General features: G+C 36.0%; 1 protein-coding gene across 2 annotated transcripts in view; it reads left to right on the top strand.

Moving 5' to 3' along the window:
- The window catches only part of TTC21B (tetratricopeptide repeat domain 21B), a 41,275-nt gene that overhangs the window by 13,900 nt on the left and 14,769 nt on the right, over positions 1-12,606 (top strand). For both annotated transcript variants that reach the window (XM_086465041.1, XM_086465040.1), the window contains exons 14-20: positions 818-1,042; positions 1,816-2,054; positions 2,374-2,446; positions 3,468-3,578; positions 6,751-6,889; positions 8,787-8,893; positions 11,382-11,570. In XM_086465041.1, the coding sequence (XP_086321167.1) occupies positions 818-1,042; positions 1,816-2,054; positions 2,374-2,446; positions 3,468-3,578; positions 6,751-6,889; positions 8,787-8,893; positions 11,382-11,570 (1,083 nt within the window). The remainder of the gene's footprint in view (positions 1-817; positions 1,043-1,815; positions 2,055-2,373; positions 2,447-3,467; positions 3,579-6,750; positions 6,890-8,786; positions 8,894-11,381; positions 11,571-12,606) is intronic.

The following is a 12,606-nucleotide window of genomic DNA, read 5'->3' as shown; positions in this document are numbered from 1 at the left end:
CTGTCCCTTCAGTAGAAATTTTGGTAATTTAAGCATGGTATTAGAAAACTCAGTGTTTTGCAGTAGTCCTCACCAATTTTATTTCTTGAGACTAATACATTGCAGTATGGAACTTGATTTGTTGACATCGCTGGAACTTTATGTAGGTTTGACAGTGAGTTGGGAACACTCCACAGCACTCATTAGGTCAGAGTTGTGCAAAGTCTCTTGACAGAGCTTAGGTGAAGAGTGACAAACTACCGTTTCCTTGGAAGCATGCTCCCATCTTGGTTCCTTCCTCCAAGTGATGTAAGAAAGCTGAAGGTTAACTACCCAGTTAGGAGACACTGAGGTGCAACTTTGTACACAGTTACATTTCCATTATTGACATTTCCTCTTCGTGTGAAGTATATTTTAAGAAGGTGGAGAAATGGCAGGCAGGACTTGTGGTAAATAGTGATTGTATACTTCTTTTAATTAATAGCTTGATGAAGTGTGCATACGGCAGCATGGGAGATGCTCAAAACCCCTTAAAATTCAGTCTAGTTTCAAGTAACGCTGTAGTGAATGTTTCTCTATCCCAAAGTCTCATCTCATGTAATGCTTTTCCTTTTTTAATTGAAAACTTAATTACTAGTTTGCGTACTCTTTCAAAACTCTAATATTCTCATAAGTAAATTACTACAATTGAAATTGGATATATTTGGAAGAAGAAACAGAGTTCAATATTTAAAAAAAAATAATTTAGAAATCTTTTTTCAAAGGCTTTGAATACTGTGCAAAATTTTGAAACTCCTTATCTCTCTCTTTTTTTTTTTTTTTTTTTTTTTTTTTTTAGGTGCGAGAACATCCTGTTTATCACTTAATTAAGGCCCAAACTCAGAAGAAGATGGGAGAATTATCAGAAGCTATTAAGACCTTACAGATGGCAAAGAATTTGCCTGGAATGAGAAAACCTACAGCTTCCTCAAAAATGAAAGGAAAAATAATTGAAATTGATGCAAGTGATCGTGTGTCTGTCTTCCTAGAATTAGTAGAAGCTCATCGTTTGAATGGAGAACCGGTAAGATGGCAAACTTAGTAAGATGTAATACATACCTGAAAACAATTTCCACTTCCCATTAACAGAAGTGTCTGTCCTCATTAGTTTGGCATAGAAAACCATCACGTCTTTTACCAAGAGGATTTTGCTTGGTAAAATTTGCAGAATATCTGACTTGACAGCTTGTACGTTATATTGTATAGAGAAAAAAATCCTACTTGCAGTGCTCAGTTTTGAGTCTACAAAACCATTTTTAATTTTGAGGTGGAGATACTGTTGATGTTCATTTGCTGGCATGTAGATTCCTGTTTTGCTGTCAGAATGCTATTGGAATTATTTTTGGATTCTGTCCTTATCTTTGTGTAGCAGAATCCTTGCTATCAGCTGTATCTTACACATACGTAGTGTCCTACTGTCTACTAAGTATATAAGGTGGCATACAGTCGTATAGTTGGAAGTGACCTCTGGAGGTCGTCCTGCTTAAGGCAAGACCTGATAGAGCAAGGTGCTAAAGGCATTGTCCAATTGAATTTGAGCAATCTCCTTGTAGTGCAAGTGTTGTTTTCTCTACTAAAACTTCTTCTGGTAGTTCATATCACAAAATCTTATTTACAAAATCAACAGGAAAAAAAAACATTTTAAATGTTTTAGCAAAATGAATGGATAATATGGTTTGGGGTTTTTTTTTGTTGTTGGTTTGTGTAATGCCCTTGGACATTTGCTTTATGATCTCTTTATTTTTGGCTATTCAACAACAGGAAGTACATTAATTCTATTGGTTTTATTATTTGCAGCATGAAGCTGCTATAATACTGCAAGACGCCATTAATGAATTTTCTGGAACTCCTGAGGAACTAAGAGTTGTGATTGCAAATGCAGATCTGGCAATTGCTCAAGGAGATGTTGAACAAGCCTTAACTATGCTCCGAAATATTACACCTGAACAGTCTTACTTTGTACAAGCTAAAGAAAAAATGGCAGATATTTATCTTCAGTACAGGAAAGATAAAAAGTTATATGCTGGCTGCTATAGGTAAAAGTTTGTGGTGTGTGTATATCTTTTCCTAGATGTTTAATGGTAGCATGGGGAGCTAATTTTTTCCCTTTCTGCAACAAGTTGGAGATATTTAGTGACATGATTCATTTGAGTAAGTGTTGTAACTTTTAAAACAGTATTTGGAAGTCGTATTTTGGAAAGATATCTCTCTTTTTTTTGTTTGTTTGTTTGTTTTATTTTCAGAAATAAAAACTAAAATCTGTAGAGGATAAAACTGTTGTGCCCTATTTGTTGTTGTTTAGATAGCAGTATTGACATGGTAAATACTGAGCAAGGTTCTGTCTTCTGTTTCCAGAGACCTAGTAGAAAAACTGCCAAGTGCTCATACTTTTCTTCTTCTTGGTGATGCATACATGAATATTCAAGAGGTAAGTGCATTCTAGAGATGAATAGAATGATTGAGTCATTTGTTGACTTTGACAAGTTGAGAGAATGTAGCATATTGACTGTTATTGATTGGTAGTTGGCAAACAGAAACTGCTTTAGGATGTAAAAAAACGTAATTGCTGCCTATGAACATTAACTGTTCTGCGTTCAAAAAAGATGATGTTGAAAATGCATTTCTTCTAATAATTGACCAATTGAAAGCCAAGGAGAGAATTTTATCTAGAACACTGACCCATAAGACTAAGAACAATCTAAGGTGAGAGCTAAATTAAATTCAGAAGGAAGTTCAGATGTTTAGAAGAGTTCTGAAGCTTAAAATAATTCTAGGAACTTAGTTTGCATGTTGAGTTTTATTTTAAAAAATTTAAATTATTGGATTGCTATACATTTTTTACATCCTTAGCTTTCATGGTGAACTGGAAATGTTATTCAGTATTTGTACAAGACAGGGTGGTCAAGTGGACATAGGAATTTGAAGGATACACATTTAAATTCATATTTTGAAAGAATAAATTAGGTTAGGACACACAACTGATAGTTTAGCTTACTAGTTTGAGGATCTGTAGGTGATTAATGATTCTTTACTTATTCATGTTTCTGTGTAGTTTTCTCCTTCGTGAAGAATTATAAAGCAAAAGGAGATTTGTTTAGATCTGCTATAGCATGGCTAGAGGAGATACATCGATGATGGTCCAAGACAGTTTGCATAAGTTTGTTAACTAGTGAAAATAGTAGTAAAGAAATTTCACTGGAAAAAGAATCAGGGTAATACAAACTCATTTGTTTGCCAAGTTCTCTCCACGTTCTGTTTTAGCATGGAAATGTAAATTTACATTGGCTTTACACTTCCTGCAATTTCATATTGACCATTCTCTCAGAAGCATTGTAGTTTATGAACCAGTAGTACTTGGCAGTCATTCCTGGAGGTGTTAGCAGATTTTGTTTTCTTCATAAACTTATCTTAATCCTTGACTTCTGTGTTTTTATCTTTTACTGTTGAAGCCTACTGAAGCCATAGAAGTCTACGAGCAGGCCTTGAAGAACAATCCAAAAGACCCAGCTTTAGCAAGTAAAATTGGAAAAGCCCTAATCAAAACGCATAACTACTCAAAGGTATTCTATAAGTGCTGTATTAGGCTAATTAAGTATTGTGTCCATTGTTGTCAACATGTGGGCTTTGTCTGATTTTGTTTTCAAGTTGGGTAGAAGAAGCATTTCACCCTAAAGCGCTAAACTAACTTTCTGTAAATTTGTAGATCCTTTTCAAAGTATCTAGCCAGTCAGTTCTGTGGCCTCTGCACAGGACAGGGAGGGGAAGAAAGTATTTTGGGACAGCCTGGGAAGGAAGCAAGTGGTGCTGTAATGCTGGGGAAATGGTGTGGTTGTACACTTGGTGCTTACATGCAGGAATCTTGAACTTCAGTCTTTTGTGTTTTATTTCCGTCTCACTGAGCTTTTTAGTACAATGTTTTTGAATAGTCTCCATGTTGCCAAAAAGACTTGTTCTTACAGTATTCTTCTGTGTATGTGCTGTGAAAGAAGGTGAGAGTTTCTCATTTGGTTTTTGGAGCAAGCCAACATCTTCCCAAGGTGGCACATATAGAATATATGTGTGGCTTTGATGTGGATTGATAGACAAGTTTAAATTACAGGGGAGATGGTGCCAACTTCCTAACTTTCAGTATTTGCTCTTTTTTTCTAGTAACTTGTATTGAAATAACAAACAGTAAATGGGTACAGAAAGTACCTGGGAGACAAAGAGAAATGGCTCTGTGCTTTGTGTCAGCAGTGCCTCTTCCATAAATGCTTAGCACACTCTTCTTCTGTACTCATGGGAGTTATTTTAAATAATGGTCTCTATCTCTCTTGGACTTGGAAGAAGTTAGGAGGAGGGCCACAAAGATGATTAGTGGGCTGGACCACCTCCACTATGAGGACAGGCTGAGAGGGTTGGGGTTGTTCAGCCTGGAGAAGAGAAGGCTCTGGGGAGACCTTCTAGTGGCCTTCCAGTACTTAAAGGGGGCCTACAGGAAAGGTGGGGAGGGACCCTTGATCAGGGAGTGTGGTGATAGGACAAGGGGTAACGGTTTCACACTGAAAGAGAGGAGATTTAGATTAGAGTTTAGGAAGTTCTTTGCTGTGAGGGTGGTGAGGCCCTGGAACAGGTTTCCCAGAGAAGCTGTGGCTGCCACCTCCCTGGCAGTGTTTAAGGCCAGGTTGGATGGGGCTTTGAGCAACCTGGTCTGGTGGAAGGTGTCCCTGCCCATGGCAAGGGGGTTGGCACTAGATGATCTTCCAACCCAAACCGTTCTAAATTGTGTGGAATCTATCTTCTGCCTTGGTTTCATTCAGGGTAGGACTATTAGCTCCCATTATCAGTTCTTGTCAGGCTTAATACTGATTGAAGGTTCCAGTCTGAGTTTGTGTATTGTTAGCTTAGATAAGTGATACTGCATGGACTCTTTCAGGCAATGTACTAACGTACTATCATCTTACTTACCTGTTTAAAGTTACATGTTTATTACCATTGTGCCAGGAGGTTGCCGAAGGAGAAGCATGGTGTTAGCTCTGTGGAGTAAACCCAAAGGTTCTTCATCTTCTGGGAATGTCTATTTAATAATTTTTTGTGTGTGTGTGGTGGGGGGAAACAATTAATGGTGGGGGGACAAAGCAAATTACTAAACAGTGACTGGGGAGTTCTCTGGCATAGAAATCCCACTAAAGATTTCTTTCTTATCACATTGAATGTGAGATACTCAGTATGTTGTTCCAGGGAATATATTTGTGACATGAGCTAGTTCTTGCATATGTGCAATGTGATTAGTCAACTGCGCTTTTACTGTTTTCAGGTTGGGTAGAAAGAAGCCTTTCACTTTAAAGCACTAAACAGCTTTTTTGTCCTCCAAGTAAATTTGTAGATCTCCTTCAAAATATCTGGCCAGAGGCATAGTTACACATTGGTGGATACAAATCTGCTTTAATTCTGGTGACTTGCAGTTTATGTGGTTTTTGGGCCTGCACTCAAAACCATGTTTAACAGCTACTCCGTTGACCCAGTCTTGTTACATCTCCTAGCTTTAGCATTGGCTGGCAGAATGGTAATAGAGGCTTTAACCTCTTAGTGTAGGAGAAACAGAAGAAAATGTTTGGGGAAAACTTGCAGGAGCGAATTATTTTATTTGAGGAACCTCAGACTACTGGAGGGTGTGTGCAAATTATTTTTTATGTTTGCAGTGTTAGAGCATCTGTTTAGGTCAGTATTACGAGCAGCTCAGTATGATTCCTATCTTGCTCCATTATGCTTCAGAGCTCTTTTTTTGTCTCTGTAATAATCTAATGTACTCTGAGGTTTTCTAGAGTTGCTATAGAAAAACTTGTAATCCGTGTGTTGATAAATGTTTTCTGGACTTGAATTTTTTATTTTGAGTCTTCAGCTATATTATCCTTAGGATGCCTAAGCTTAAATAGGTAACCTGCCTGATAGATGCATTATTATGCATGTTTAAACATGTTCTACTTTAAAACTATAAAAGTTAATAAAACATTTCAAATTAATTTTGGAAATGCAACTTTTCAACATCATTTCAGTTCTCACTTTCCCGTTTACTTAGAGAAGTACCATCCTATTTCAAGACTATTTGAGTTGTTATTTTGAAGTGGGTTTTTTTTTAAAAAAAAAAAAAAAACAACTTATGGAATAGTAGTTTATTGATCCAGAACATTGCTCTTATTTTTGAGTAAATATTTGAATTTTTTAATTGCTATGATTGTCAGGTTTTATGTTTAAAAATGCAGAGAAGACTCCTTTCTATTAGATTATGCTTAGTTGGTATCTTTAAACTTTTCATTCCTTTTTATCTTCATGTTTTGCAGTCAACTTTTGGAAAATATTCGTCCTTTGTATACAGTGAAAGAGAACTTTATAACTCTAGTCTGACTGGAATTACACAACTTCGGCAGCTAATGAAAATGTGGTTTAATTGGCAGGGATCCTGTCAGAGATAGAACATGATAATGTGGTTAGGCTATGAAAATGCGTGTTTATCAAAAGGTGGACTCTAGTTACTCTATTTATCTCTAATTTGGCATTACATTTTTGGAAGCCTGAACTTGCAACTAGATAACATGTTTTTGATACAATACTTACTAGAAATGACTTGGTTACAGGAGAAGTGAAGAAAGTAGAGAAAACTCTAAGCAGCATGTCATTAAATACCTGTAGGAAGGTTGTTGTCTTTAAGATTTATCTTTAAATAATACTCAGATTTTTGTTTCTTCCTTTTAGGCAATCAGTTACTATGAGGCTGCATTGAGAAGTGGTCAACAGAATTTCCTTCGTTATGATTTGGCTGAGCTTTTAATGAAACTGAAGCATTATGAAAAGGCAGAAAAAGTACTTCAGCAAGCTTTAGATCACGAGCCTGGTAGGAATGTTACTAATTTACATTAAAACATACGATTTCTCCTGTTGTTTGTGTGTTCCGAATGATTCTAAAGAATAAACAAGTTCCATATAAACTTTTTTGAACTGTAAACCACAGGAAACTGTTAAGTGATAAGAGAAATGCACTCTAAAATAAACTTTGCTTACACTTAAAGATGGTTTTGGCAAGACTTTTAAACTTGGAACATCTGTGATAGGTGAAGCCAGTAAGTACAATAGTGGAGCTCCACACATGCAAGGTTCTTTCTCTTCTGTGCTAACAAATGTTCTGATTCTGAATTGGTCAAATAGAGATGAGTCATTCCTGCTGTTAGGGAATGATTGTTTAGGTGGTAAATGCTACCTAGGATCCTTCAGAGCAACCAGATTTGAACTCATTGAAGATATGTCTTAGGGCCCCCTTACATATTAAGAATATGCACTTACAAAGCCAAAACTTCTGGATTTCTTTCCTTGGTTTTGTTAAAAGGCAATTAAGTTTTAAGGTGTTTAGAGTGAACTATTGAGCTATACCTTTAAGGAAATCTTTTTTTCAGTGGTTTAATTATATTTGTTAACTTTTGTGACTGAATACGGAAACAGTATTATCATGTCTTATGACTATTCCCTTCTGTAAGTTTTCTTCTGTCACTATTTTACTGGTCTTTCACACTGTGCAGGGAAGTGTTGGTCTTCTGTCTTGTTTACTTCTTACTGAAAAAAAATCCTCTGATTTAACATCGTATTTCTGTCTTAGTTAAGCCTTTGAGGATCTGGCTAATTTAATAATCATTCTCAAGACAGCTTGTCTTCCCGTATGGAAAGATAAATTAGCAGCAAATACAGTTTGCACAATGTACTTTAAAATCTCTTCATCTCACAATGAAGCAAAAAGTACATAAGCCAATATCCTTTTTATGTCTTTGATATACACGCATTCTCTACATGAAAAAAAGTATATATCATTGGCTGATTGGGAAAATTATTGAGCAGTTTAGTATATATTTTTTAGAAATGCTAATATGTCCTTCGTTTGTGAAAGAAAAATGAAATACAGGAAAGGTACTGGAGGGAATGATCTTAAGTTGGCTACATAGTGTATCTCTGATTTGGAACAGGATGTCACAATTACAGCACTTTGAAGACAGTTTGCCAATAGAGTATAGGTCAATATACTTACTTTTATTTTTTTAGTTTTAAAAAAGATGTAACGTGCATTTTGGTGGCTTTTAAATTTTAATGTGGAACTGTGCTCGAGATACCACTTTGTCAATAGTTTAAAATAAGTCTAAGCCAGAGAGAGCTTGTGTTCTTCAAATATTATTTTATGCATATATGTTTTAAACATTATTCAAAAGTAGCTTGCTGCTTTTTTGAGTAGATACTGAAATACTTAGTTAAAATAACTGTTCATATTCATGTCAGTTCCAGACTGTAGCAAAAGAAAGGTAGTTTGAGGCCTGACTAGAAATTTCATGAAACGATCTTCTGCTTTTTGGGTGTACAGTAGCACTCATTGAATTACTTTGGACATTTTTCATTAAGTTTGAGGAGGATTTAGACAAGAAATGTCAGGGGTGGCTTTATTTCCTGTCCACTTAAATCAAATTTTCTGTCACATTTCTGAGAATGCAAATAGACTAGACAGTCAATTTTTTTTGTGTTCCTTTTGCATCTTTCAGTGTCTTTGATCTTAAATCTTGCTGTTCATAGGTTGTAATGTTTACCCTGCTCACTAACAATACACCAGATCAAATCACAGTCCTGAATACATAAGATCGAGCTGTGAACTTTTCATTTAGGCTCTTGCCTGGAATATATGGAAAGCTTCATCTTTCTCTGTCTTTACTAGGATCAGTTCTTCCAAGAATCATGTTTGTTTAATGTAATTCTTATAGTTAATGAATTGTCATCTCTGATGGAAGATGGACGTTACCAGGTGCTTCTGGCAAGAATTTACAGCAAAATGGAGAAGATTGACGAAGCTATTGTTTCATTACAACAGGTAAAGGGGAAAACAAACAAAAAAAACCCTCTGAAAGCTTACAATGTCTTCACTTTTATCCCTGGTTTCACTTTTATCCCAGATTCTAACCGTAATATTTTTGTTAATGAGGAAAGCACATACATGGTAGGGATAAAGTACCAGTGACTGGTGTGAAATGTAAAGAACATAAGTGGTAAGAAAGTCTAAGCTTTTTGTGAGCAACGTTATCTGAATTTTTGATCAGAATGCAGCAAAATTTGCTATGGGGACAGCTATGTTAGTTATCTTTAACTCAGCATTGACCACCACTCACAGAACAGTCTGCAACAGCTTTCAATGGCTACCTGTCATGTTGATGTATTGCTGTTTATTTTAATTAGCGGTAGTAACATCTGTTCATTCTGGAGTTGTATATTATCGCTCAGACTGAGGCTTGAAACACCAAAGTTGGAAGCTAGGGGTAATGTAATCCATTTAGAAGATGCTTTCTCAACACAAAGGTTGAGAAGGGTTTGGTCAGTGCCTTATCTTCCGTTATACCTCCACTCCGTTACAGAAACAGTAAGCCTTGGTAGCATCTTCTGACAGCAAAAAAAGTAAATTATGTAGATTAGTTACAAAGATAATTGTACATAAGCGTTAAAATCCTACTGATACTGCTATTTCATATGTTGTCTTTCTTTCTTAAGTACTTTTTTCTTTCTCAGAATTGACTTTTTTCCCTGTTTTCCTTTAGTAAAATTTTCCCAAAGCAGTCTACTTCTCTTATTCTTTTCTTTAGTTCTTTAGGTTTTTCACTACATCACACTTCCAAAACTTTGTGTTTGTGTCTCTCCCTTTTTAATTTTGTTGCTTTTTTGTTACTGCCCTCAAAGCTGTCCTTCCTTGTACCTGTTTGCTTTGGAATGTTTTCCTGCTCGTTTTCGTTTTGCTGCCACATTTGTTTACACAAAACTACCTGTATTTTGATTATTTCAGCAGAACTAACTGCTCAGTCATGTTATTGCTACTTCTTAAACTGGTTTCTTCCCTTGGTTTTCAGAGTGATAGAAAATCCCCCCAGATTTTACTTTGTGCTTTAATTCTCCTTCCCTCTAAGCAAAATGGTAAGGGGGTGAGAAGCAGCAAAGCAATAATTAATTCTTCCTTCTCTTCAACTTGTGAAGCAGGTTTCTGCCATTTCGTTTCAATGTTAAGATAGTTACAAAACTGCTTGAGCAGAAAGAGGGAAACTATTGTGTGTTTGCTAGAATTGCAGTTGAAATCAAAGAAAATGATCAGACATAGTCAGAATTGGGCATAGCTATTTCCTTATCTGCCCGCTATTGGGGCATCTGCTATTAATGAAGAGCTCTACCTCTGTACTTCAGCTAGACTCTTCTTAATCATTCCCTAAATGAAGGACCTCAGAAAATAGTTTGAAGTGGTTTTTGTGTCCCATGTCATGTCCGTCCCATCGTCCCCCCGCCCCCAGTTTTCTATGCTTAATAGAAGGGTTAAGTACATAAACCTTCTGGGTTTTTGCCTTTGAGGTTTTGTTTGTACATCTTATCAAAAGCTTCATTTTAAGGAAAAAAAAAAAAAAGGAACAAGGCGTGTAACATCTGTTGAATATTTTTGATATAAGAAGGTGGCTTGGAGACTAAGGAAGTTCTTAACAGGAACTCATGAAGTTGATGATAAAATTGGTCTAAGCAAAACTGTGGGGCTTGTGTGCAAAACTGTTGCTTTTCTCTTTAATAATGAGGCTTTATTCAGTGATGTCCTACAGCAGCATTTTTTGTGATTACAACTCTGCTAGTAGTTATAAAATGGAACATAACCATTTGAATTGGGAAAGAGGTTAGTTATAAATAATGCAAGGCACAGAAATATAGGAGAGACTTAGACCAATAAAAAAGTGTCATCTTTATTCAAATTAATGTATTTGACTTAAATATTCCTTAGATGGAGTATTAAATAAGCTTGTTCAGACCACCCTTTTCTTCAAGTACACAAAGGGTAAACTGGATCCCTCCCTGGCTTCTTGCTTTATTGTCCTGTTCCTTACGTTTCACAAAATACTGTATGTATGATTATCTCAAAATTGTGTTCTATAGAGTGTAGATTGTATATTATTGGATGGGCATGCAGTTGTCATGCAGTATTTTAGAAAAAGTGTATTTGGATTCCATCTTCTTGAAAGTGTTGAACACTGAGTTGCTTTTCAGTATGTTTTTAATGTGAATTTTGGGGAAACAAGGCAGTTTGAGACAGGTTGTTGAGGGAGATATTTTTTGTTTTGTTTTGCTTGTTTTCATTGACATTTTTTATAGTCATATAGAGATGGTTTTTTTATAGCAGAGTCTTTTTTACCTGCTTTTTTATGACTTGGGGGATTTCATTGATAAAATATATAGTGCGCTTATAGAACCTTTAAAAAGCTTAATTACATTATTTTGAAGTAGATAATGTACAACTCATTCCTTAAAAAAGTTTTCACTATTCACTCCTTTCCCCACACTAGGCACGGGAATTACAAGCCAGAGTGCTTAAACGGGCTCAGATAGAACAGCTGGATGCAGTTCCCGCACAGAAACAGTTAGCGGCTGAAATTTGTGCTGAGATTGCGAAACATTCTACAGCCCAGCGAAACTATGAAAAAGCAATTAAATTTTACAAAGAAGCTCTTGTTCACTGTGAAACTGATAACAAGGTCAGTTCTCTCCCCGACTATTTTGCATTGTTTTTCCACTCAGTTTTGATACCTAGCAGTACATTTTTCCAATTATTCACTGTGTAGAAGTATATATGCAATTATTTCTGCTTTATATACATCTAAACATATGATATACAGAGAGCCTTGAACTTTCTCCCCTTCATTACTTATCATGATAAGATCGTTGTATGTACTGCTTACTTCTGTTTCTTACTTAAACTCCTGATTCAAGTAGTGGTCTGCATGCACTCAGAGTTGTCCATTAGATCATATAGCGAGCCTGTCTTCATGTACCGGTTGTGGATATATTAGGTATGGCACGGTAATAATGGAGATTCTTTCAGTCTTGCTTGTTGCCTGTCCTCTGGAATAAAGTCCCAGTGATTTCAGTCAGTCTGGATAATTTCTGTCTCTCCTGTATCCATTTCAGTGACTTTTATCTGGACTTGATAGGATTTTGATTTTGATCATAAAATGTTTCTGTGGTTGAGCAGTGATTATTGCACTGCTTCTTTCTTCCCTGCTCTGTTTTCCACAAGTCTGCCTGTTGATAAATGCTGGTAAATTTGAGCTTGTTTCTATCCCACTCTTCATTCTTCTCTTTTTGAAGCCCTGGGTCTTAGAGGCAGAAGCAAAAGGCTAAGAAATTTATAATGAGCACCAAAATTAAGTGTCAACTTCAGTGGGTTCTTTAGATTGACAAAAAAGTATGTATATTTTTTTTTTAATTTCCACATTTTTCTAACATAAGTGGTGTATACTTAGGTATATGTGAAGAAGTCTTATTTTGCTGCTGCTTGTTGCACAGCTGTCATTCATCAGCTGCTAAATTATCAGCATATCACCTGGTTTTAATACTTGAACTCATGTGTTGTGGTTTCAAGAATCTAGGTCCTTCCTGAAGCTGCTACTTCAACATCTTTGAGACAGACTTTCCTCAAGGCATCTTGTAAGAATGATGGAGAGGAAAAATTAATTGGGAGAGGACTAAAAACATCATTAAAATCTTCAAAGGAGGGTCACTTTCCCCATT

This window comes from Leptosomus discolor, chromosome 5 (assembly GCF_034619465.1).
Source record: "Leptosomus discolor isolate bLepDis1 chromosome 5, bLepDis1.hap2, whole genome shotgun sequence".
Classification (NCBI taxonomy): domain Eukaryota; kingdom Metazoa; phylum Chordata; class Aves; order Leptosomiformes; family Leptosomidae; genus Leptosomus; species Leptosomus discolor.
Note: the sequence above shows the minus strand (reverse complement) of the source record. Positions and strands in the feature narration are given on the sequence as shown.